A 24,931-nucleotide genomic window follows, 5' to 3' on the forward strand; every position below is an offset into this window, starting at 1 on the left:
AGTCTTTTCAAAATTAGGTTTTTGGGGCTTCCCTGGTGGCGCAGTGGTTGAGAGTCCACCTGCTGATGCAGGGGACACGGGTTTGTGCCCCTGTCCGGGAGGATCCCACATGCCACGGAGCGGCTGGGCCCGTGAGCCATGGCTGCTGGGCCTGCGTGTCCGGAGCCTGTGCTCCGCAACGGGAGAGGCCACAACAGTGAGAGGCCTGCGTACCGCAAAAAAAAAAAAAAAAAATTAGTTTTTTTTTTTTAATTTGTGTTTTTTTTTTTTAAGAGCAAGGGAAATGTATTACTGTTAATAACATGACAAGAATTGTCTGCCAGGTCTATTCTTCCTCTTTTTTTCAATTGGGTAGGAAACCCAATATAATAACAGTCAATATTTGACCATGTGGAAATACCAAATTAAAAGAGAATACTGTGAGTGTATTCATATTTTTTCTATATTGAATAAACAATGTAACAAAGATACAACATAAATAAGTGATATGACCAGTGCTTGTTTTTCCTTGTGTGTTATGCAAGTTCGTAACTTTGTAATTTATCAAATCATTAACATTTATAGACCAGTTTCTAAAGTTGATATATAAAAAACAGTAGCCAAGCATTGTTCTAAAGCACTGTCTTAACCTTCACACAGTTCTGTGAGGGAGTAGCTACTAATAAAAAGTTGGAAAAAAAAAAAAAAGGGTTAACTCATCCAGGGTTACATGGTAGAGCAGGGAGTCAAGCCAGACAGTTTACTTCTAGAGACCATAATCACTGATTATGGTGAAGGGCACCTCATGTTATCATAGCAACTTCAGTAATCACTGTCATTTAAGTAAGTCTCTTCTAACTTGAGTACTAATTGTTCCGTCCAAGCAGCATAACTGTTTTCTCCCAGCCTCATATGCTCTATTACCATATGCAATAACACTGCCATCAGAAGCCTCTAGAGACCTGAAGGGACAGTTCTATAGAAACTCCCACATGTTCCTTGTGTGAAGTAATAGCAGACCCAGAGCAAGTCAGGTTTACTGAGCTACTACAAAGTTCACAATGTACAGTCATTTGTAACTTGAACAGATTGTGAAATAATCTCGTTAATCAGCATTCTCAATACAGCAGTCATTCTGCAGTAGGAACCATTACTGTGAGGAGATCTAAAAGTGTCAGTTAAAAAGCAGCAGTTCACATATTTCTGAAAAAGTCATTTTTAGAAACTTTTAAGGAGTTCTCTACCATGAAAAGTGTGTGTTACTGGGTAAAAAAAACCACAATGTCCATGAGTTAAGATAAAGCACTTCAAAGAAATCTCAGGTTAAATCCTGAAACTACACCAGAATTCTCTGTAGTTAAATACCCGTAATACTGCCTTAGATTATTACAAACAGAGTAAGTGAGGAATCGCATTATTTCTTTTCCAAGAATAGAAAGGGGGCTTCCCTGGTGGCGCAGTGGTTGAGAGTCCGCCTGCCGATGCAGGGGACACGGGTTCGTGCCCCGGTCTGGGAAGATCCCACATGCCGCGGAGCGGCTCGGCCCGTGAGCCATGGCCGCTGAGCCTGCGCGTCCGGAGCCTGCGCTCCGCAACGGGAGAGGCCACAACAGTGAGAGGCCCGCGTAACGCAAAAAAAAAAAAGAATAGAAAGGATAATTCCTTGTTAGAAAGTAGCTGGTACCATCATAGCCCATACCTGGAAGTGCAGGCCGCCTGGTCCCAGCACCAGCGTAACGGCGAATAACAGCGAAGCTTTCTGAGGCACCACAATCTTGTAACAGGACACAACTTACTCAGAGAATTTGGCAGCTCAGACCTTAGCTACAAGGTAAATATTGCTAATGCAGTTACACTCCATTGCTGAATAAAAGAGGAAAATGTCATTGGTAGTGCTTTTAAAATATTTAATATTCTTTAAAATCCAAAATAATGTGATTCTTACAAGTTATGTGCCACATAAAGCAGGTGTTATTTCTTTGAGAAATGCAGGTGATACTGGAAAACATAGCACTGAGGTATTTTTTATTTTTAAAACTGAATAAGGAAACAAAGTCTGAATCTAATTAATTTTACATTTATAAAAAAAACTCAATGCTACTGCTTGGCTCTTTTGCTATAATTTTAGGTTCTGAATACATTACAAGAGTATGGGAAAGAGCATTATAATAGTACATACAGTTTTTAAAAACTGTGCACATCATAACCTGGAAAAATGATCATACAGCAAGAGGCCTGGGTGGAGGTAGGCTAATAACACTTTACCTGTTCTCAAAGGACAGCTTTGAGAAGCAAGTGTGACCAATTGTAATACCAAATTAAAAAGGCAATATTACACAAGTAACAAAATGATCCGCATTTTATATAATATTGAATTTCCAAACATAGCTCATGAAAATCAGCAGAGAACCTATTATAGCACCGTTGAAACCATTCATTATCCCATTGTGCTTCTGTGTAATTTAGGATTGGGGCTGAAGATATTACTTGGAAAATGTCAGTCTTGTTTTTGTAAATCAATCTGGATTTCAATGAAATGTTTGCTTTAGGAAAAAAAGGTATTCTTAGCCATTTATAGCTCCACCCTTTCAGAAGGAAAAATGACAGGCTATATCTAATTTTAAGTTAAAACCAAGAACCAAGCAGTAAGGACACATCAATGTCAAGAGTAGTACACTAAGAACCACACAGAACATTAGAAAGAATTTGGTGTGTGTTTTTACAATTACCAACTGATGTTAAATTAACAATTAAAAATTTACAGAGATAAAACTTTCTCTTTTTTGCACTAACTGGTTTCAGTACAGCACTGAATTTAACTCGTCTTTGGGCTTCAGTCTTTACATAGAATGAATGTGCAAGTGCCATACTGAGCACCTTCCCCAACTTACACCATGATAAAACAGATTTCAGAGTAATTCTAGGATGACCTAAATTACAGCTGTTCTGGCTGACATCTATAAAGGAAAAGGACATTTCCTGGCCAAATTCTTTTTCTTTTTGCTTGATGGTGATTGTCCGGTTACATAATACATCAGTCTGAAGATAACAGAGCTTTCCTAACATTTTAACTCTTTAGTATTGGTACAACCATTGCCAGCAGTGAATCTGTACCAGTATAGGCCAACTCAAAATACACATTATAAAACATCTGAATGTAGTTTTTAAAGCAATGTTACTGTTTGTTTCCTCAGAAACTAAAAAGCATACATTTAAAAACATCATATCTCCAATTTAACCCTTAGAGTCAAGAAACATTTTTTATATCATTAAATCCAACTTGTGGTTGACCTCCTTTAATTTCCATTCTCTAAGGGATCCCAAAAGCTAGAGTGTGCTCTGGACCTGGGCTGTGGGACTCAAGAACTACTCTGGGAGCCCTAAGGTGGGGAATTCTGTTCCAATACAGACCAGCAAGAAGTATCCTCAAATTTCTAGGCCTCAAATGTTCAAACACTGCTTTATTGGACAATGCTGTGTATGGAGGTTTGGTGTGGCTTTGTTTTTAAAGGACCAAGCAACATTACACTATGTAAACACAGCAAATATTTTTTGTAGAAGAGTTTGCAGTATTCCACCTATATTTAAGGACTTTAGATGGATTTTAATATGGATATGATAGTGACGGCCATTAGAAGATGCTGACTGTTTTAATAACATTTTCCCAAATGGGAAAAACAGGCAGCGCGTGTTTTGGGTTCCGTCATACTGGCGTTTGGCTGTGTTGGGGAAGTTATATTAAAAGTGCCCATAAAATAGAAAAGGCAGCAAGTGAAACTAGAAAGAAGTTGGAGCTATATGAAGCAGATTTGAAAGGAGTTACCTTTACTGTTTCCTATCTAAGTTGAGAACAGCAGGGAAGCACAGGGGCATCTGGACTGGGGCTCCACTGCTGTCCTGAAGTGGAACAGGTTCCGATCGCCATGAAGAGGCGTCGCGAGGGCTAAGGACTGCACCCCAGATAGGAAGAGCCAGTCCTCCACATAGAAGATTACAAGGCAAAACAAAACAAACCACAATTAAATACGCTGTGAAATCACTCTGATGAGAAAACAGAACACAAAGATATTTAAAAATATAAATAAATACATTTAGCCATTTTTATTCAAGAAACCCAGAGAACTGCTTTCAAAGCAATTGCTTCTTTAAAAACCACTTTCTAAATTCTCCCATAAATACTATTTTGATTGTCACTTAATGCAGCACCTCAGTATTTGCTGGTGGTGGTGGTGATGGACTTTCACTTAATACTTCTTCATAAACTATTTCACTAAAGAACGTTTCCCTAGGAAAACTCAGGCAGCTTACAAAATATTGTTAAATACTCAAAAACAGAACCTGCAAAGTATTATTTTATTTAACAAAAACAAGGAATGTAGTGTTAAATTATGACATGGGGAAAAAGTATGCAAAACAGTCACATGGAAAGAAAGTTTTAATTTTTAATATCCACGTTTGCTTAATTTCTTGTGAGCTGTTCAATACTGTTTCAAACATCCTGAATTAATAACTGTACCAACAAAATTCATCCCCAGTGTTTCCACAGGAGACATTAAAATATGACCAAATTATTATTTTTTTTCTTTTCTTCAACCAAAGTAGTCTTTCTCAGTCCTTTCTGTGCAAAAATATTACAAGAGCAATTCAAATGGAAACACTGAAATGACATGCCAACATTTCAGAGCACATTTAAAACACCCAGAATAATTCTTGAAATTACTGTATTCTAAAATATGACTACCAATCACTTTTAGGTTAGTTCTATACATCTATTCACACTGGTGCAATTCTCCTAGACCTCTGAAAATAAACAGGCTCATTGGTCTCTTTTGGTGTCCACACGATAGGCAAGATAGGTTTACAATAGTGTCTAAATGGAGCTAGGCATCCACAGTCTCTTGACTCCACCACATTCAAAACAAAAGTCAAAGTTCATTTGGCTACCATGAAATCACTCCCATAAACCTACTATGGTTCACTGGATCTAAACATTTCTCAGAAATGTGTCATTTAAAAATTTCACCTAAGTGATGATTTGGGGATCCTTTAGAAATGGTAATATCTAAGATAATAAACTTTATCAAAATGAGTAATTGCAATAAAGTGCTTGTTACCTTTCAAAATGATGCTTTTAGACTGTGGTGTGTTGTCTGCGAAGTGTGTGCTATTCCTATATAAAGGATCCCCAGGCATGAGAGTTGGGTCTTCTCACCTGTCTCAGAAAGCAGCAGCACTATCTTTTGGTAGGCTGACAATAGGCACATTCCCCATGCGGATGAGGCTAAGCTAGAGCTATGGCAAAAGGGGAAGTAAATTAGAAAAGTGGGGAGGCATGTGAAGGGTTCCTATTATATTCATAGTTATATACAAATATATTAAATATGCTATAAAAATAGTCAACTCTTTTCCTTTGCAATTACTTCAGAAGCTCCTTTTAGAAGAATGCTCACCCACCCCAAACAAAAGACTCTTTTCCTCCAATCACTATAAAATGGCAAGTGCCTTTGTGCTGTTTCTTTTCCTCTGTTTAAAAGTTCCAATCAGCTTATTCCTGGCTAGACTCACTCAGCAATAATAATATCCAGTGTTTATACCTTCCAACACTGACTCCCGAGGGACTAAGAACAGGGTCACAGACATTGGAAAGGTTATAGACTTGAATGAGTTTTACACAAATGTTTCTCAACAAACTTTCAATTACCAGAGAAATATAGGAAAAGAAAAAAAGTAGAAATGAGCAATACCAGAGCAAAATGCTATTTGCAGTCCACCAAAAAAAAAAAAAAAAAAATAGGCTACCTCAATGTCGTGGAGACATTTTAAAACACGTTGAGTAACTTCCAGTTTAAAATAATTTTCACCTGTCTGTGTAGAGCCGGCAAATAGAGTACTATTTTAAGGGGCCCCTTCCTAAGGCTTCTTGAACAAGGGTTCAACAAACAGTGTCCTTAACTAACTGCAAGCAGACCGCTTTAAGGCAATGACCAACAACCCAAGCACTTCTGAAGAATTACAACACTTTCACGAATCTACACTGAGAATTCTACAACAAACTATTCAAAGTCACTGGCATCCTTTTATTACTAGTACATTCCTAAACCAGATTTACGTGACAAAGCAGAGCACAGGACTCAAATTACCCCCTCAGCTTGGGACGGAGTTGGGAGACTGAACTGTAGTATTTACTCACACGCTACCCCCATCTTCCCCCATATTTGCTTTTCTGCCAATATTTTCACTCAAAAACTGAAGTGCTTTTGAGTGTCTTGGTTCTGGTCTGACGCCACTCGCAGCAGCAACTTCATGAACCCTGACAGTCCTCACTGGTACTTGTGAGAACAACAGTGACTCACCCAGTGCCACAGCAGTCCAAATTAGATAACACCTAATGACTGCCACCCAGAATCAAGTGTTCTTTAAGAAAAACCGAGTATCTATGAGAGTAAAGCAGAGGGAAGATAAGATTTTTAAGTAGTTGAAAGGTGTTCCTATTTGGTATTTTTTCATGACTTAGATTTGGATTTTAATTAACAACTTTGGCTACAGAAATGAATGAAGAACAGGCAATTGCTGAATCTTCATCAGAATGCTCAAGTCTCAATTCATGGAGGAGGGGACAGGGACTGCTTTGCAGTCCAAGTTCCAGGGAAGCAGGAGGAAAACAAAGTTAAAGGAGGAGCTGAGAGGCAGTTACTAGCTCTTCTGATCCAACATTTCATTCTGACAGCAAAAGAAAAGCTGCTCCTTTAAGTGTAGCAACCAATTCTAAGCAGGAAAAAAATGAGCTGTGAGGAACAGCAGGAATTATAAAGCAAAATCTTGTCTAATTTTCTTTCCCAAATATTTGTGAAGATGCAAAAATGCTTGAAGGGACTGGGGGAGGAGAATGTGCATAAACAGTCTACAGATTTACCTTGTGGCTTGTCTTATATTTTGCTTGTGTTAACCTAAGTACACAGTACTCACGGTTCACCATCTTTCTTTTTATATATGGGACTTAGAAAATAAACCTTAATAGTTCATCATATCTTTTGTTTGCTAAATCTGTATCACTAAATATTGCCAATAAATAAATGAGGCACAACTCAGTTTATATGGAATGGCATGATAAGGTTAAGAAAGGCAATTTGAAAGGGGAAAAAAAAACTGTTGCCATACTCTACAACATCAATGTTGTCCACGTGTACATATGCTCAAGTACACAGATATTCTGACATTTATTCTTGACATTCATGAGAAAGTCAGATGTTCATTTAGCTAGAAGAGGAGCTCCTTGATATGTTAATTACTGATTGGCATCTAGTAACACTTCTTTTGTAGAAGGGTAGGTACCAAGTCTCTTTGGTTGTTTTCAACATTAATTTTCTAGTTTATGTGTGGCCAGGCATGGTTTTCTACAGAAAGACAAAGTATACCCCTTAAGGATGATAGCAAAGCTGAGAACAGAAAAGTCTTAAGAACTGACTGAGAGTTCCCCTGACTCCTTTATCTAGCAATTCTGTACTAGATTATTTTCATTGCTGAAATCTTTTCTATTTAACAACCTCAATTCTGTTACACATTTTCTTTTAAGGTCAATTTTGATTTATTATAGCTTGCTGTCTTCCCTTTCCTCAGTAATAATTTTTGATATTCTAATAGGACATTTTCCCATTAATTTTCCTTTGTTCTGTAGTTATAAATTTAATTATTAGTACCATAAAATCTATAAAATGCTTTTTTTTAATGTATGTAATTCTGGTTGGAACTTACTACCTTAAGAATGTATTAACAAGTGAAATCTTAGTTCATGTTTATGAAGCATGTGAGCTACAATATTCTAGTGCTGTAGTGAAGGCAATGCCAATTCCTACCCCCCCCTTCTTTTTTCTTCACAGGATTTTAAGATCACATAGAGCAAATATTTACTGGTAATTCCTAAATGACTACATAGCTTTAAGGAAAATGATGATTTAGCAAAACAACTTTGTGATTACATTAGTAACTCTGATGTATCATTAGGATGTCATCTTTTATTTCGAAATTATTTGTACCTCTAAACCAAGAGACTCAAAGCAGTCTTCATTAGAAACTTAATGGCACTGACACCCACATGCTATTAAAAATGTACCAAGATTTCAAAACTGCTACTGTAACCAGACGATGAGTTCAAGATGGTGAGTTATCACCTGAATCAAAATCAAGGCACAATGGGTTGTTTTTTTGTTTTTTGTTTTTTCCTCAAATAACCCTGAATCATTTCTGACTAAAAGAAGCACTGAAATTGTGGGGATAATAAAAAGGTTCCAACAAATCCTAAAAGTTAAAATTCCCACCAGTGAGAATGTTAAAAAGTGCCTAAAATATTTTGTGTGCAAATTCACTCCTATAACTGAAACATTCTTGAAATTACTTTCAGGCTTGTTAAAAACCATTTACACAACTATTTCCAACTATGAACTAGATCAAAATATGTGATCAAAACTCCCAACCATCTTAAAATAAAGCAGTGCAAATCCTATTTTCAAACATAATTGAAAAATAATGAAATGAGGGATATTTCTGAGTAACTTGAAAATCCTGTTTCAAATAATTTAACCTGAAAAAAAAATTCATTCCCAGCAGCACATCATACCTCACTGAACAAACTGTGACATCACAGCCAAAGTATGAACAAAAAAAGACTTGTGCCCCAGAAACTGAAGAGAACACTACTGTATGGTAAACAAAAGAGAAGAGAGGATGTATTAGTTTGCACATGGTGTCAGAATCTAAGGAAACGTACTCATACCTAAATGAGATAATGCTTTCATGCAGCATACAAAATGTTTTGCTTTCTCTCCTTTTATCCAGACATATACATAATATTATTTTTACAGCATCTGTACATAGAGAATTTAAACTCATACAACATTCTGAAATTAATTACTATTCCATCATTATCCAAAAAGGGAGAGGGGTTGGGGAAGGGGGCCTACTGAGTCTACTGGACTGTCTTCATGGCATCATTGTAAGCAAACCCCTGACATGGCAGTGGTGTATCCTCTGTAACACTTGAAAACAGGCACAGAACCACTCAAAGTTACTAACATTGTTAGTGCCTTTCTTATTCACTGGAGGTCACGTTTCATAGCTGAGTTTCTTAACATTTGGCAATATACTCTTTTTCCATCAAAAAATATCTGGGGGGCTTCCCTGGTGGCGCAGTGGTTAAGAGTCCGCCTGCCGATGCAGGGGACACGGGTTCGTGCCCCGGTCTGGGAGGATCCCACGGGCCGCGGAGCGGCTGGGCCCGTGAGCCATGGCTGCTGAGCCTGCGCGTCCGGAGCCTGTGCTCCGCAATGGGAGAGGCCACAGCAGTGAGAGGCCCATGTACCGCAAAAAAAAAAAAAAAAAAAAAAAAAAAAAAAAAAAAAAAAAAAATCTGGGCAAGTAAAACACTGTCAGAATTGGCTATGGCCCTATGATCATCTCCTGCTGGCTGGTATTTAATGCACATCTGCAGCACGAGGCAGCATTTTCTCTGCTAACTAATTCCAGGAACTAGAACACTCAATACTGCATCTCATGAAACCACTGGAACTTTTCATCCTATCCTCAGATCATCCGAGCAACTCTTTTATGGGCCACCCCCTTCCTCCCTTGAGGGCAGAAAGGAAGCGTGTGTGCTACTGTGGTTGAACCTTGGAAGGATCAGTCAAACTGTCAGTCCTGCGCCGATTCAGTTGCTGCTGTTGCTGAGACTGGTGTTGCTGGTGATGTGACTGAGGGAAAGTGCTCTGCTGTAGTGGAAATGCAGCAGAGAGGATAAGCTGAGTTGAAGGGTTCCCGTGGAGCAATCTAGAAGTCTAAAAAAACAAATGGATTATGCAACACTGCTTTGCCCCCACTATACTGTCTACATTAAGATTTAGTCAACTTTTCCACTCTCCGCAGGGACAAAATCTGTACATAAGTTTTGCTTTCTCATTTAAAAATGGTATTTTGGAAAATGCTAATGAGGATTTCCCTCTTCATGAAAGTATAACAGAATTTCATTTTTTAAAAGGAAACTGAGCTAGAGGTTTTATGGTGCAGAAAGCAATCTATGCTCTGAGGCAAACCACACATAGTCTTTCACTTTATATGTCCTAAAGACCACATTTTAAACAGATGATACAATTTAAGCATCGCTAAGAGCATATGAAGCATGAACATTCTGAGGTCAAACAGACAACACCTTCTGCACAGGCTTTTTGATTGGTGAGAGCAGCAGTTCAGTGGCCAAGAGCATGGGCCCTGAGGTACACTGCCTGGGTTCAAACTCTGGCTGCCCCATTTACCCGATGTGTAACTTGGTCAAGCTATTTACATCTCTGGGCCTCAGCTTCTTCATTCACAAAATAAGGATAATCACAGTACCTCCCACAATGGTTTTTTGTGAAGATTAAATATAAACATTATTATTATTTAAAAGTACCATAAAAATGAGGGCAGGCAAAGTCAGAGACTTATGTCCTATAGGTAGCAGTATGATGTAACAAAGAAAAAGCAAAACAAAAAACGAGCGGGCAATCTGAAGTCAGAAGCCCTGGCTTTGAGTTTTGCTCTGCTATTTATTAGCTGTGTGGCCTTGGCAAATGTCAAGTCCATGAACTTCAGTTTCTTTTGCCTAATTGCTCCTTCTAGAGATATAAAGGAAACTAGCCAAAAGAAAGTGAAAGTCTTTCCTCACTACTGACAATACATCTTGATGCAGGGTTCATAATTTTAAACTGGAACTGTGATGGGTGATTTCTGCAAATGTATATGAAGGACACCTGCACATGCACACAAAAGGACAGATCTTTGAAACTTTAAGGCCATTAAAGCTTTGCTAAGGACCTGAAGACATTTTCTTTTTCCCTTTGTTATTAGGAAAAGCTTTTGCAAGATAAAGAACTTAGGATATTTATGAGCCTTACAGGGTTACAACAGAGGTACACTTTGGAACTAGGTGTTATATAACCAGAAAAGACAAATTGTGTATTTCTATCTACATATGAGTGTATTTCTAAAGGGTATTGCCTATCTTATTTCTTTAGTGGTCCCATGTCTTTGGAATGTTTTTTTAGAAGTGGAAGAGAATGTTCATTCTTTTAAGAGCCCTCGTTCCCTGAGAGACTTAGAAAACTGAGCTCTTAAGGCAAGTCTTCTCCCTTTCTAAGCTTTTGCTTAATTTTCATTGAATACATTTCCCCTAGAGAATAGTTTATAACTTATTATAAATTCTTGTCATTAATTCATTTGTAACAATAGCTAACCCAGTCATTAATGGCTGCACTGTAGGCTTAAGGTCTAAGGGGTTGTATGATTCTCAGAGATATTTAGGGAACTAACCTCTTTTAGTTTAGCACATCACCAAGTTCAGAATTATATTTGTACCAGAACACCAATGGTGATAAATTAACACTGTATTTATGTCTGAGTATACAGTATAACACTGAATCTTCTAATCATACCATGTGCTGTATAACTTTAAAACTGATGATATGTACCTGGCATACATGGAATGGTATCCAGCACAAATCTAGGTTTAGCCTACATTCAAAATCACTGGCCTTTTAGACCAGTAAGGAAAAAGTTGGATTTCCAGATGTCATAGTATGCTACTGTGTACCCCCAATGAGGGTACTGAGGTCCAGAAATTTGTCCTGCTGATTTCTTTGCTGAGGATCCCAATCTAGGTGACTTTGTTCTGCACCCTTTAGATAAGTAGCTTCTGTCTGATATACCCACATGAGATCTGTGTCTGCATTTTGGTTAATCTGAGTGTCTATTAATATATTTATCAAGACAGTGGTCATAAAATAAAGCTAGTTATGTGCCTTACACCATACTCAGTGATTTGCATGCTTCTTTTACCCATGAGATATTAACTACTAGCACCTCCATATTACAGATGAGGAAACTGAATTTTAGCAAGTTGAGTAACCTGCCAAAGTTCACAAAGTATGTGGTACAGCAGTGACTCAATCTCAGCACAGCCTATGCCTCCACAGTATATCTCCTCTGATGTTAATATATTACCAAAAAGTCACTATAAAATTTAATCCAATAAAATAATTTAAGATAATGCCTAAACTAATTAAAAAAAAAATCCCTTTCAACACCTCTGCCCTGTAGAGAGTACAGCTTGATGGGCCACTAGGAAAACAAGAGAACAGAGAAAGGTGCCTTTGCTTGAATTCCAGAAACTCTAGCCAGAGAAAGCTCTATGTAAAGTACCTTGATATGGGCAAGAAGCAGCCACTTACTCTATCCAGCGGTTCAGACAGTGGGGTATCTCCACGGCAAGGTTAAAGGTTTTCCAAAGACAGAACAAGAGAAGAAAAAATAGCCAACTGGGATAAGCTTTCTGTCTTTATATAAATTTAAGTCATACAATGAGCCTTTATGGACTTCTCAGATCATTTAAAAAATGTTCCTTTAATCCCTAATTTCACTCCATAAAAGTAAACAGGTCTGGGACAGCTTCCCCACGGGGAGAATTACCTGTAAAAACTGCTGCGGTGGTTGAGCCAGCTGCGCCTGCGGTGGCTGCTGCACTGCAGGGAGTTGCTGTTCCTGGGAACTCTGCTGCTGCTGCTGCTGCTGCTGTGGGACCGGCAGTGTCTGTGACTGCGGCGGTTGTGGAGCAAAGGTAGGGTAGGCAGTCACCACCTGACCCATGAGCATAGCGCTGGGCACCACGACCGCCCCGCAGGCTACAGGAGCAGTTACTAACTTGGTCACAAGCTGCTGACCTTGAGAAAATCTGCTAGGAGGAAAGAACGGGAAAGGGAGTCAGAAGTACAAGGTATACATTATGAAAGGCGGTGGGCTGAACATTTCTCTAAGATAATACCCATGATATTGCCAATGAACTGATAGGGTATAACTCTAAGATAATCCCCTTTTAATACTGCCATATTAAAAGCTGTACGTTCCAATTTTGTTTCATGTTTTTAAAGATTCCCTTTGGGATATCAGTGAAACAAAAATGTGTAGAGCAAAATGAAGTGATCACAAACAAAAATACAAAACTTTTTTTTGATATCCACATGCAAAAGAATGAAATTTGACCTTTACGTCATATATAAAAATTAACTCAAAATGGATTAAAGACCTAAACATAAATGTTGAAACTATGAAACTCTTGGAACAAAACATAGGGGGAAAGTTTCATGACACTGGATCGGGCAATAATTTCTTGGATATGACACTAAAAGTACAGACAACAAAAGAAAAAATAGATAAACTGTACAACAAAATTTAAAATGTTTATGTATCAAAGGACACTATCAACACAGTGAAAGGGCACTCCACAGAGTGGGAGAAAATATTTGCAAACCATACATCTAATAAGGGGTTAATAACTAGAAAATATAAAGCAATCCTACAATGTAGCAACAAACACACACTCTGATTAAAAAATGGCCAAGAGTCTTGAATAGATATTTCTTCAAAGACGATATACAAATGGTCAATAAGCACTGAAAAGAGGTTCAACGTCACTAATCATTAGGGAAATGCACATCAAAACCACTAGCAGATACCACTTCACATCCATTAGGATGGCTACTATCAAACAAAGTGTTGACAAGGGTGTGGAGAAATTGGAACCTTTGTGCACTGTTGGTGGGAATGTAAAGTGGTTCATCCACTATGGAAAACAGTATGGTATTTTTTCAAATATATTAAAAATGTAACTACCATATGATCCAGCAATTCCAATTCTGGACATATACTCAAAAGAACTGAAAACAGGGACTCAAATAAGTACTTGTACACCCATGTTCATAGCAGCTATTCAAAACAGTCAAAAGATGGATACAACCCAAGTGTCCATCAGTAGATGAATGGATCAACAAAATGTGATATATACATTACAATGGAATATTATTTAGCCTTAAAAAGGAAGGAAATGCTGACACATATTAGAACATGGATGAACCTTGAGGACATCATGCCAAGTGAAATGAGCCAGTTAGAAAAGACATATATTATATGATTCCATTTATATGAGGTATCTAGAGTAGTCAAAGTCACAGACTTATGTGCTTAGAAAGTAGAATGGTGGTTCCCAGGAGCTAGGGGGAAGAGAAGTGAGGCGTTATCGTCTGATGGATACAGATTTTTAGTTTGGAAAGAAGAAAAAATTCTAGTGATTGATGGTAGTGATTGTCACAATGGTGCGAATGTCAATGAACTGTACATGTGAACATGGTTAACACAGTAAATATTATGTTATGTATATTCTACCACAATAAAAAAAATTTTAACCTGTTAAAAATATCAACTTTTTTCTTTCTATAAAATTACTAGGTACTTGGGAGGTAGGTATATGTGACACATGATTTTGCTAATCAAAATAAACTTAAACTAATCAAAATAAAGCGGTCACAAGGGAATTTTTAAAAAACTCTCTAGGTTTACAGATGTTTACATTGCAAGCTATATCTTATAAACATTATTCAAAACTAAATGACATCCTAACAGTACATAAAAATACACTCAATTTATAAATTTATCAAGGAGCAGAGTGCCCACTGTGTTACAATTCACTAATGTTCCCTCCCACCCACCTTCCTTCTTCCACAGTCTTTAATAAAAGGACAACAACAAAAAACGATGCCTCTTCAGGGAACAATATTATTTCTATCTGCCTTTTCTGTGAGATGAAGTTAGTTTCCAACACTGGTCATCACGGTGATGAAATTGAGACATGACTCTACCGTCGATTTAGCATGACACAGCTGCAATTACAAACTGTTCAAAGCACATAACTACGATTAAACTTAGCACATATACATACTTTATATGCTCCACAAGACAAAATAAATCTATTCTGAATCCATTCCAAATCTTAAAGATAAAATACTGTATATTATATACTTCAGGACCAAATGCATTATTTAACGCAAAAACATATATAGTAAAAAATTTACCTATAAAGAAAGCACAAAGAAACAAATAACATTACAAAGTGGCTTAATCATAGAAGTGCTAAGCACTAATTTCTCTGTAATCTTAAAAGTAATTAGTATCTGAATTGTCCAACTGCCCACTGGTAAACTATGAGACTACCTCATCCCTCTCTACTTTGGCTTAACTTCTGTGGCTTTGTATATACTCCTACCTTTGCCTAGAACACCCTCCTGGACTCCTTGCCACATGCATATCCAAAGCCAAGCTCTTTAAGACTCAGGTCAAATATCTCCTCCCTGAAGCTTTCCCTGACCACACTCTTCTCTTCACCTGCTTGCCTCAATCCATAAAACTGTTCACTTCCTCCTTTCTAAAGACCTAGTAAGGATTTATCACATCAAACAATACTGATTATTTACCTTTCTATGGCTTTGACTAGTCTGATCTTTCTCCTGGGATAAAGAATGCGCCATACTCATCTAAGTAGGCACTCAAATGTTTGCTGAAGTATGTTTTTCCCCCTTCAAAAAACAGTTGTCTAGAAATAATTGCTAAATTGTGTCCTCCCAAATGCATGTCAACATTCTACGTTAATGAATTTTCCCTCAGGCTTTAAAACTAGTCCTCTATATTTCTGTGAAGCATATTCATAATACTTCCTTTCAGAAGTCAAAGCTGAAAGCCGGACTTTTTAACTTGAAGGAACTGAGTTCCAAAGAGAAGAAATGAGTTTCTCTCTGCTCTTATTGCTTCTGCAATCCTGCAGCTTCTTTACTCTCTGGAAATTATTAATAGGACTTTAATAAAATCTATTACACAGTCTAATACAACAGCAAGGTTTTATTATAAAAGCAGCAGCCTACTTATATTGTACTAAAATAAGTAAAAAATAAAATGTATTTAAAATATAATTAAGACTAGAAATCCTACAGTTGTTGAAAGACTCCTTCCTAATATTCGAAAAGGGTATTTCTTCATAATATTTGTTTCTAAGTCAGCTATTTGGATGACTAAAATAAGTCACAGATGGCGGTTTTTCTAGAAGTGCCCACAGAACTTTAGCATAGTCTATGTTAAAGCACTTGAGCTTTGAAATCAGACACCCAGGCTTGAATTCAGAAACCCTTCTTCACTCCCTTAACAACTATAGACCCTTGACCAAATTATTAAAAACTCACTTTATTCTTACCTGGGAAATAAAAGACCCTAACACCTATTTTTTTAAAAAATAAAAATTAAATGAGATAATATATTTTGAGCATGTAGTACAGTACTTAACAAAAATCAAGAAAGGTGAGCTGCTCTTACTCCGTAACACATACAAACTATGGGAGCAAACACCCTAACCATTGTTACTACACTGACAACTCACCAGCATCTGTACTGAAATGATAAAAGTTTTATAGTGATATAGACAAACCCTATTATAAAACTTGTGTAACAGTGTGCTGTAGAATTTGGATTCTACAATATCTGTTAGCACATTTCTGAACAAAACAAAACTTTTTCTTACTCTTTTATTATTAAGTCAGTAAAAATGGATACATTCTGTGTTTTTATTTCAAATTCAAGAGTGAGCAACAAATTAAAATCACGTTTTTAAAGATCAAAGTATTGTTTTTTTTGTTGGTTTTTTTTTTGCGGTACGCGGGCCTCTCACTGTTGTGGCCTCTCCCGTTGTGGAGCACAGGCTCTGGACGCGCAGGTTCAGCAGCCATGGCTCACAGGCCCAGCCGCTCCGCGGCATGTGGGATCTTCCCAGACCGGGGCACGAACCCGTGTCCCCTGCATCGGCAGGCAGACTCTCAACCACTGCACCACTAGGGAAGCCCCAAAGTATTGTTTTTTAATCAAACAATTTACATCTTTGGAATGACTAATGAAATATGACCACTACCTTATCTGTCTGTCCTGAGTGAATGTAGTTACTGCAGCACTCTGGGAACTGTTTTGTGGCATACTAGATGGAATCTGGACCATGCTTCCGGCCGTCGGCTGAGAAATCACCATAGTGTTATACAGTGGGGCTGTAAGAGTGCTCTGTGTCTGACTGGGAAGAGATGTTTGCTGACTGTGCCCGCTTAGTACATTCTGTTGATTCTGCTAGAAAAGAGAAGATTTTACAGATAGATTACCTGAAAAAATTTATTCAGAAGTATGATTCTACTACTCATCATTCTAACAATAGTTGACATGACAGAAAAAGAAGTGGCAGAACATATTACTCTGGGAGAAGTCAAGGAATAACTTGTAGTCATTGAGAATGAATTAGCCTTCAGTATCTTGCTGGAAGGTAAGCTATGACTTTTGAAAAGGAGCATGATCTTAACAGGGATGATATGAAATATACATGAAGAATTTCTTCAAACACCCAAAGTAGGTGACTGACATTACACATTTTTATATATTTCATTTGAAGTCTTGAGATTTATAATCACAGATGCACACCAATTACCAAAATTTCCTAGAATGTTGATTAAGCCATCACTGCCCTAACAATACATTCTTCACCTATGGTAACGTATGTCCTAGTCAGACACTTGCAAGTCAACCTTTTTTTTTTTTTTAACACACAGAACTAGTCTGTATGTTCATTTTAAGCAAACTGCAAAATTTTTAAATGTCAAAATACTGAAAGCATTCAATGTTCAACAATTAAGAACAATTTTGCTCAAAATATTTTAATTATCACTCTCAATACTATAGTTTCTAATTATTACTAGTGAAGTTTTAAATATGGTATTGTTCAAGATGAAGCTTTATTTTTGTTTTAGCAACACCATACATTTCAATCACTGAACACTCCACAGCCCACTGTACTCGATAACGTTACCTGACTTGATATACATTGTAAAGTCTGCTGTTGTATCATGTGCTGAGTTGTGCCAATGTGTCCAGTATTCATTCCACTTTGAATTTGGTTAGTCTGAACAACTTGGCTTTGCATATTTATAGGTGCAAGCTGCTGGATATTAGATGAATTTCCAGAAGAAAGTTGAACAGAACCAAAATTCAATCCAGGGGTTGACTGTTGTAAAAACATCTTTAAAAATAAAGATTACATTGAAATGATCTTTTTAAGTTAAAAAGAACGAGAGCATTAAAAAAAAACAGCTAAAAATTAAGTTTAAAACGCAAGTAACAAGAAGACTAAGTCATTCTGAATGAACTCTGAGCAATAAATAATTACTGAATAAAACATGATACTCATTTTCATTCTTCCAGTCACCCTAACCCTATCATGTTTCTAATTGTCAGAAAAAGCGTTATAAATTTCAAAACCTCCACTTGTTTGACATTTTTACATGTTGGGGATTATTATATCAGCTAGCGTTACCCTAACTCAGAGCTACTCAAAGGTCTGTGGACTGGCAGCTCTGCAGCACTCATCATTTATAATTCACGGCATTAGATAGAAGTAGTCTTCACTTAAAGTTTCCTTTTACCAAAGTCTTAGTCTCCTTGGACAGACATAACTTTAGAGTGGCCTTATTGGTTGACCAAATGAGACTAATTTGAATCACACCTACTAGTATGTTTTTAAAAAAATGATTGATGATTGATTCATAAATTCTGTACCTACATGTACCTAAAAGTCTATGTAAAGTATTTTGATGTTATGGGTTTAAAGCTTACTAAACATTAGCCTGCTAAAAGATGACTCTAATCTGGAGAAACAAGGATGCTGATGGAAACACTCTTAGGAATGAATCATCTTTAGAGACTGTTAATACAATCCTATTGAGTAAATAATCCTATTGAGTAAATGAGTATTTATTGAACTAAACTGAGGAAATGAATCTTTTGCATCTCACTTTTAATTAAGAAAAGTCAATTTCCTAAGAAGCTAAAATGCAAATAGCATGCTTTGTTTGAATTCAAATGTAATAACTTACCTGAAGCCCTTGACCATGGACCATTTGAAGCTGCTCTTGAATTTTTCTTAGTTCTTCTTGTTGCCGATGAATGTTTGCCTCTATCATCCGAGTCCGTTGCTCCAACTGGTCTTTCAGATGCTGCATGGCTCCTAACTGAGCTGAGAACTGAAACTTAAGTATTGTGGATGGAAAAAGTGTAACATATTTTACAATCGCTTCTCATAACTGTAAAATGTAAAACATAAGCAGTACATCATGAGCTAAGAATGTTATGCCGGTTATTAATGTATTGCCTCTCAGCTCCTAATTCACCTATCTTTGCTCGGCTTTGTGATACTGGAGCTGGACCCTATAAATATATCTCCGTAGTCAGCAGGCACAAGCAGTCCTGTCAGTGATGATGCTGGAGGGATATTGCAAAGTGAGGTGCCTATCTTTCTGGTTCTGCTGCTTTTCCTTCTTGTTTTTATGCCAATGGGTAGCATCCTAGTGAGTGTCATCAGTGCTCCAGCAGGTGGCTTTCCAGCAAGTCTCACTGGCATCCTAGTGGGCAACTCCCCAGCAAATGTTACTGGTACCCCAGCAAGTGGCTTCTTGCTCTCCAGCCCTAGTCTGTGGCACCTCCATGAATGTGTGTATCATCCAGTGGCTACAACCACACCTGCCCTAATGGGATCTGAGTCTCAGCCTGGCCTGGAAGAGCAGGAGTTCAGGAGGGTCGAGGGAGTCTTCCAAGTTGTTCCCCCTTGGCTACTCTCCCTTTCACTTACATTTAGTGGCTGCTCTCTACACCTGTTTTCCCTGTATTCTTTTGAATTCTCTTAACTGCTTTCAGTAGTTAATCCCTGTTACCAGTAATTTGTTATACTACCCCTGTTCAAATTTCTGCTCTAGCTTCTGACTAGATCTTGACTGATTACAAGATGAATTAATAACACTGGCTTTAGAAGACCTAGGTTCCTATTGCGGCGCTACCACTTGGTAGAACAAGTCACTGAACTTCATTTCTACTCTTTAACAACTGAAAAAGTAGCCTGCACCTAGAGTTGTTCACATCAAATTGTCATCCCTAGAATGTCCTCTTTGTGCATTAGGAAGTTATAAAAGTTATGAAAATCTGACATTAGAAAGTTGTAAAAATCTGACAGATAACCAACCATGAAATTGTTCTCAGACAAGTACAAAACCTAGGCTTTTAAAGACTAAGCGATTATAAATGAATGCATGCATCCATGAATGAAAGCAAAGATATTCTACCTACAGAGTAAATAAAGTTTTCAATCTTACTTATTTCTCTGTTTCACCTGAGTTATAGGCAGCTTCTATTTACTACTGTTTGAAACTTAGTCACATTTGTTGATTCACCACTTAAGCTCGTTTACTTAATTCCAAGAATATTCTGCACAGGATACAGTATAAGAGCAGAAAGAATTTCACTGTATTGGAAATCTGTCTTAATCTTAAAATAGTCTCCTGCAATTCATGTAAAAGTGAGAAATGCCCCCCAAAAGCTTTTTTACTCTATCTTCAAAAGTTTGTATTGAGAACACTGAATATTACTTTTCAAAGTATACAACTCTGACTTCTGAAGTTGACAATACCAGATCAAATCATACATTAGATTACACTAGGTGTGAGAAAACATTACAAGTTTAATACCCTCATGCCTTAATTTTTCATTATTTGAAATTTTATATTTATGTCATACAAATATATTTTATCCTAACTAAAGTTACTTATACGTTTAGGTAAACATTACATTGTCACCACTTAAAGGATTTCTGTTAAATACAAATACGAAAATAAAAATAAACACAGAAAGCAGAATAATGGGAAATAAAATCACAGAACTAAGAGGCAGTGCCTGGCTTTATCACTGAATGAAATACGAGATTCGAATACTTATTAACATTTTTGACATAGTCGATACTATTTATTTCATGAAAATACTCCTTTACAATGTTAAGAAATGCTTATTCAGTATCTTGAGATTAATGAATTAATAATATTGAAAATATGTCAAATATTTACATAAAAATTCTGTTACCCTTCAGAATAAAAGGTTTTGAGGGCTCAGTGCTGATAAAAACTACTGCAACTCCAGATACTATTTAATAATACAGTGCTGTTATAAATACCTTACACAATTATATGTTGCTAAAAGTCAAGATGATGACATTTAGGTAACTTATAGCACTGTCAATATATTTGTACAAGTATCATAATATATAATAGCTATAGTTATATATATATATATAATTTAAATAACCACATATGATAAGGGTATTTTTAGAAAAACACTGTTTTTACCTATTGCTAACTATCATTATTTGAAACTAAGATACTGTTAAGATATCTTTAACACCAAACAGAACAGAAACTTTTGGATTATTTTTAGCACAACTTAGTAGTATTTTTAACGTGTCTGAGGCACTGAATGAGTGCAGTCATAAATTACAAGTCGTGAAGTTATAATCAGAAGTGTCACTTTTGCAATACCTCTCCTGTGTCTTGCTAGTTTTTATATTTAAGCCTCCTCTGGGACTCAGTCCAAGTAACAATTCTTCCAGGAAGTTCTCTTTCATTTCCTCAGGCTGCATTAAGGGTCCATCTAATGTGCTCACATATCAAGACTTCAGACCCTGAGCATAGACTATAGTACATTGTATTGTAGTTAACTGTCCTTCCTTCAAGATGTAATAAAGTCTCTTAGTACAGATATATTTACTGCCAGCACCCGCAATACCTGATAATACAAGGAACTCAATAAATGTCCTGTATATAAACAAATGGATGAATATATGAATAAAATTACTCAATTCTTCCACTATCCATAAGAAGAACAAAATGAACAGCTATATTTCATCTTTAATATCTTTCTGCCTATACTGTTTCTCAAAAGAGATTAAACAGGATAGTTTTTTGTTGTGCAAAACTGTCACACACCCTAAAAGACAATTAGCACCCCTGGTCCTTGCTGACTAAAGGGCCAGTGGTACCCCAATATCACTGACAATCAAAAAATCCCCAGAAATTTAAGAAAAAAAAATGTCATGAAGAACCTAGGGGTGGGCTTCCCTGGTGGCGCAGTGGTTGGGAGTCCGCCTGCCGATGCAGGGGACACGGGTTCGTGCCCTGGTCTGGGAAGATCCCACATGCCGTGGAGCGGCTGGGCCCGTGAGCCATGGCCGCTGAGCCTGCGCGTCCAGAGCCCGTGCTCCACAACAGGAGAGGCCACAACACTGAGAGGCCCGCATATAGCAAAAAAAAAAAAAAAAAAAAAAAAAAAAAAAAAAAAAAAAAAGAACCTAGGGGTAAGACAGGAATAAAGACACAGACCTACTTGAGAATGGACTTGAGGATATGGGGAGGGGGAAGGGTAAGCTGTGACAAAGCGAAAGAGAGGCATGGACATATATACACTACCAAACGTAAGGTAGATAGATAGTGGGAAGCAGCCGCATAGCACAGGGAGATCAGCTCGGTGCTTTGTGACCGCCTGGAGGGGTGGGATAGGGAGGGTGGGAGGGAGACGCAAAAGGGAGGGGATATGGGAACATATGTATATGTATAACTGATTAAATTTGTTATAAAGCAGAAAAAAATAAATAAATAAAAGAGGGAAAAAAAATCCCCAGATATTCTAAATGCCCACAGTTGAGATTTACTGCACCTATAAGTATGTACTTTAAAAAATCTCTAGTAGCTTAAAAACAATTTATAATTTTAAAATACTTAACTGAAACAAACAGAAATACCTGGGACATGCCTTGTGGAACTGGTAAATTTGCAGCTTGAGACATCACTGGCTGTGTTAATGACTGACCAACAGACTGGGAATTTATGGACTAGAAGCAAAATAAAAAATAACACTGGGGTGACAATCATTCCCATAAATGAGTACTTCTACCAGAAATATCCCCATGGCATCTTTATAACTGAATTACAATTAGCCTCATACTTTTTTAGCTGAGTATAAGCATGTCTTCCCCCTCTAAACTGGAAATGCCTATTCCCTATTTATCTTTTTGTCTTTCAAGGCATCTGCCACATTACCTTGCATGGGCTCCCAAAAAAAGCTGGCTGGACTTTACTGAAAGTGATTGGTATTTGAAATTGGATATAAAATGGCTCTAAATTATCAGTCTTCCATAATTGAAAAAAAAAATCTAACATTTTACCTGAAAAATAATCAAAAGGATTGGTATGTTTGACAACTACTTCACAGAAAAATAAAGATCTTGAGTAAGTGTTATGTATCAACTATTTTGAATTTCATAGAAAGGGATAATGAATAAATGAATTTCTAAAGATTTAGATGATGTTTTTTTCCCCTTTAATAAATCTTTATTCAGAAGAATACTACCTGAAGAGTTTACCTGACTACTAAATGATGACCTCCTTTGTGCCATCTTTTCATGAGCTTGTAAATGCTGTCTGGGAGGAGTGCTAGTATCCGTTGGGATCTTTGTAGGTGTAGCTAAGGTTGGTCAACAAAAACAGAACAGCATTAGTACTTTATAAAATATAATTTTTAAAGATCAATCTCAAAATGCATTTCAGTGAATAAAAGTGGTTTTTTAGTTATTTTTCTAAATTATTCAATAAAAGTGAAGTCTATGACAAGATGTTTCATTTTGATCACTTCTTTAAGGACAAAGAAAATATCTGAAATAGGAAAACTTCAGATATAAAAATGGTTACTACTCCTATAACTCAATAGTAAAAAAACACAAATAACTCAATTAAAAAATGGCCTAAGGACTTGCACAGATATTTATCCAAAAAAGACACAGAGATGGCCAGCCGATATATGAAATAATATTCAATGTCACTAATCATCAGGGAAATGCAAAACAAAACCACAATGAGGGCTTCCCTGGTGGCGCAGTGGTTGGGAGTCCGCCTGCCGATGCAGGGGACGCGGGTTCGTGCCCCGGTCCGGGAGATCCCACATGCCACGGAGCGGCTGGGCCCATGAGCCATGGCCGCTGAGCCTGTGCGTCCGGAGCCTGTGCTTCACGGCAGGAGAGGCTGCAGCAGTGAGAGGCCCGTGTACCACAAAAACAAAAAAAAAACAAACAAAAAAACAAACCACAATGAGATATCACCTCTACCTGTCAGGATGGCTATTATCAAAAATATCACACTGTAAATCAACTATACTTCAATTTTAAAAAAAAACAGCTTATAAACTGTTCAAAAAAAGAATCTGAAGACAAGTGTTGGTAAGAATGTGGAGACACTGGAACCCTTGCACACTGCTGGTGGGGATGGGAAATGTTGCAGACACCGTAGAAACAGTATGGATGCTTCTCAAAAAAATTAAAATTAGAACTACCATATATGACCTAAAAATCCCACTTCTGGGTATTTATGCAAAAGAATTGAGATCAGCATCTCGAAGAAATATTAGCATTCCAACGTTCACTGCAGCACTATTCATAATAGCCAAGGTATGGAAACAATCTAAATGTCTATTGACAGATGAATGGATTAACAAAATGTGGTGTATACATACAGTGAAATACTACTGTTCAACCTGGAAAAGGAAAGACATTCTGCAATTTATGACTTGGATGAAGCTTGAGGCCATTATGCTAAGTGAAATAAGCCAGTGACAGAAAAAGACAAGTACTACATGACTCCATTATATGAGGTATCTGAAACAGTCAAATTCATTGAATCAAAGAGCACAATGGTGATTGCCAATGGCCAGGAGCCAGGGAATGGGAAATTATTAATTAATGGGCATAAAGTTTCAAATAAGCACAATGAATAAGCTCTAGAGATCTGCAGTACAACGTCATACCTATAGTCAACAATAATGTATTGTACACTTAAAAATTTAAGAGGGTAGATCTCATTTTAGGTGTTCTTACCACAGTAAAATAATTTGTTTTTTAAAAGGAAGAAATAGCTACAATACGGAAAAAATTTTTTTCTAAGATCCCAGAAATTTCTATATTTAACCTCTTTTGATGTTCTACCCACAATGTTGAGTAGTTCAGACAACCCCCTTTTTCATTATATATAGTTTTAATACTCTGAGAAACAAAGGTGCTAGACTCTTTTAAAAAATTAAAAAGGATATTAATTTAATGACAATTATGTCAGTCTTCATAAGGTCTTCATAAAGACAAGATACACACAAAGCACTTTCAAAA

At 37.0% G+C, this 24,931-nt stretch overlaps 1 protein-coding gene across 2 annotated transcripts in view; it reads right to left on the reverse strand.

Moving 5' to 3' along the window:
• Positions 1-9,626: 9,626 nt before the first annotated feature.
• CLOCK (clock circadian regulator) overlaps positions 9,627-24,931 on the reverse strand; it is a gene marked incomplete at both ends in the record, with an annotated part of 56,394 nt that continues 41,089 nt past the window's right edge. Inside the window, 7 exons of one of the 2 annotated variants that reach the window (XM_079715625.1) lie at positions 9,627-9,806; positions 12,472-12,733; positions 16,784-16,986; positions 17,720-17,929; positions 18,783-18,935; positions 22,523-22,612; positions 23,144-23,244. In XM_079715625.1, coding sequence (XP_079571751.1) covers positions 9,627-9,806; positions 12,472-12,733; positions 16,784-16,986; positions 17,720-17,929; positions 18,783-18,935; positions 22,523-22,612; positions 23,144-23,244 — 1,199 coding nt within the window. Of the gene's footprint in view, positions 9,807-12,471; positions 12,734-16,783; positions 16,990-17,719; positions 17,930-18,782; positions 18,936-22,522; positions 22,613-23,143; positions 23,245-24,931 lie in introns of both variants that reach the window. The other variant, XM_079715624.1, reaches the window with a different exon arrangement.

The sequence above is a fragment of the Hyperoodon ampullatus genome, assembly GCF_949752795.1.
Source record: "Hyperoodon ampullatus genome assembly, chromosome: 1".
Classification (NCBI taxonomy): domain Eukaryota; kingdom Metazoa; phylum Chordata; class Mammalia; order Artiodactyla; family Ziphiidae; genus Hyperoodon; species Hyperoodon ampullatus.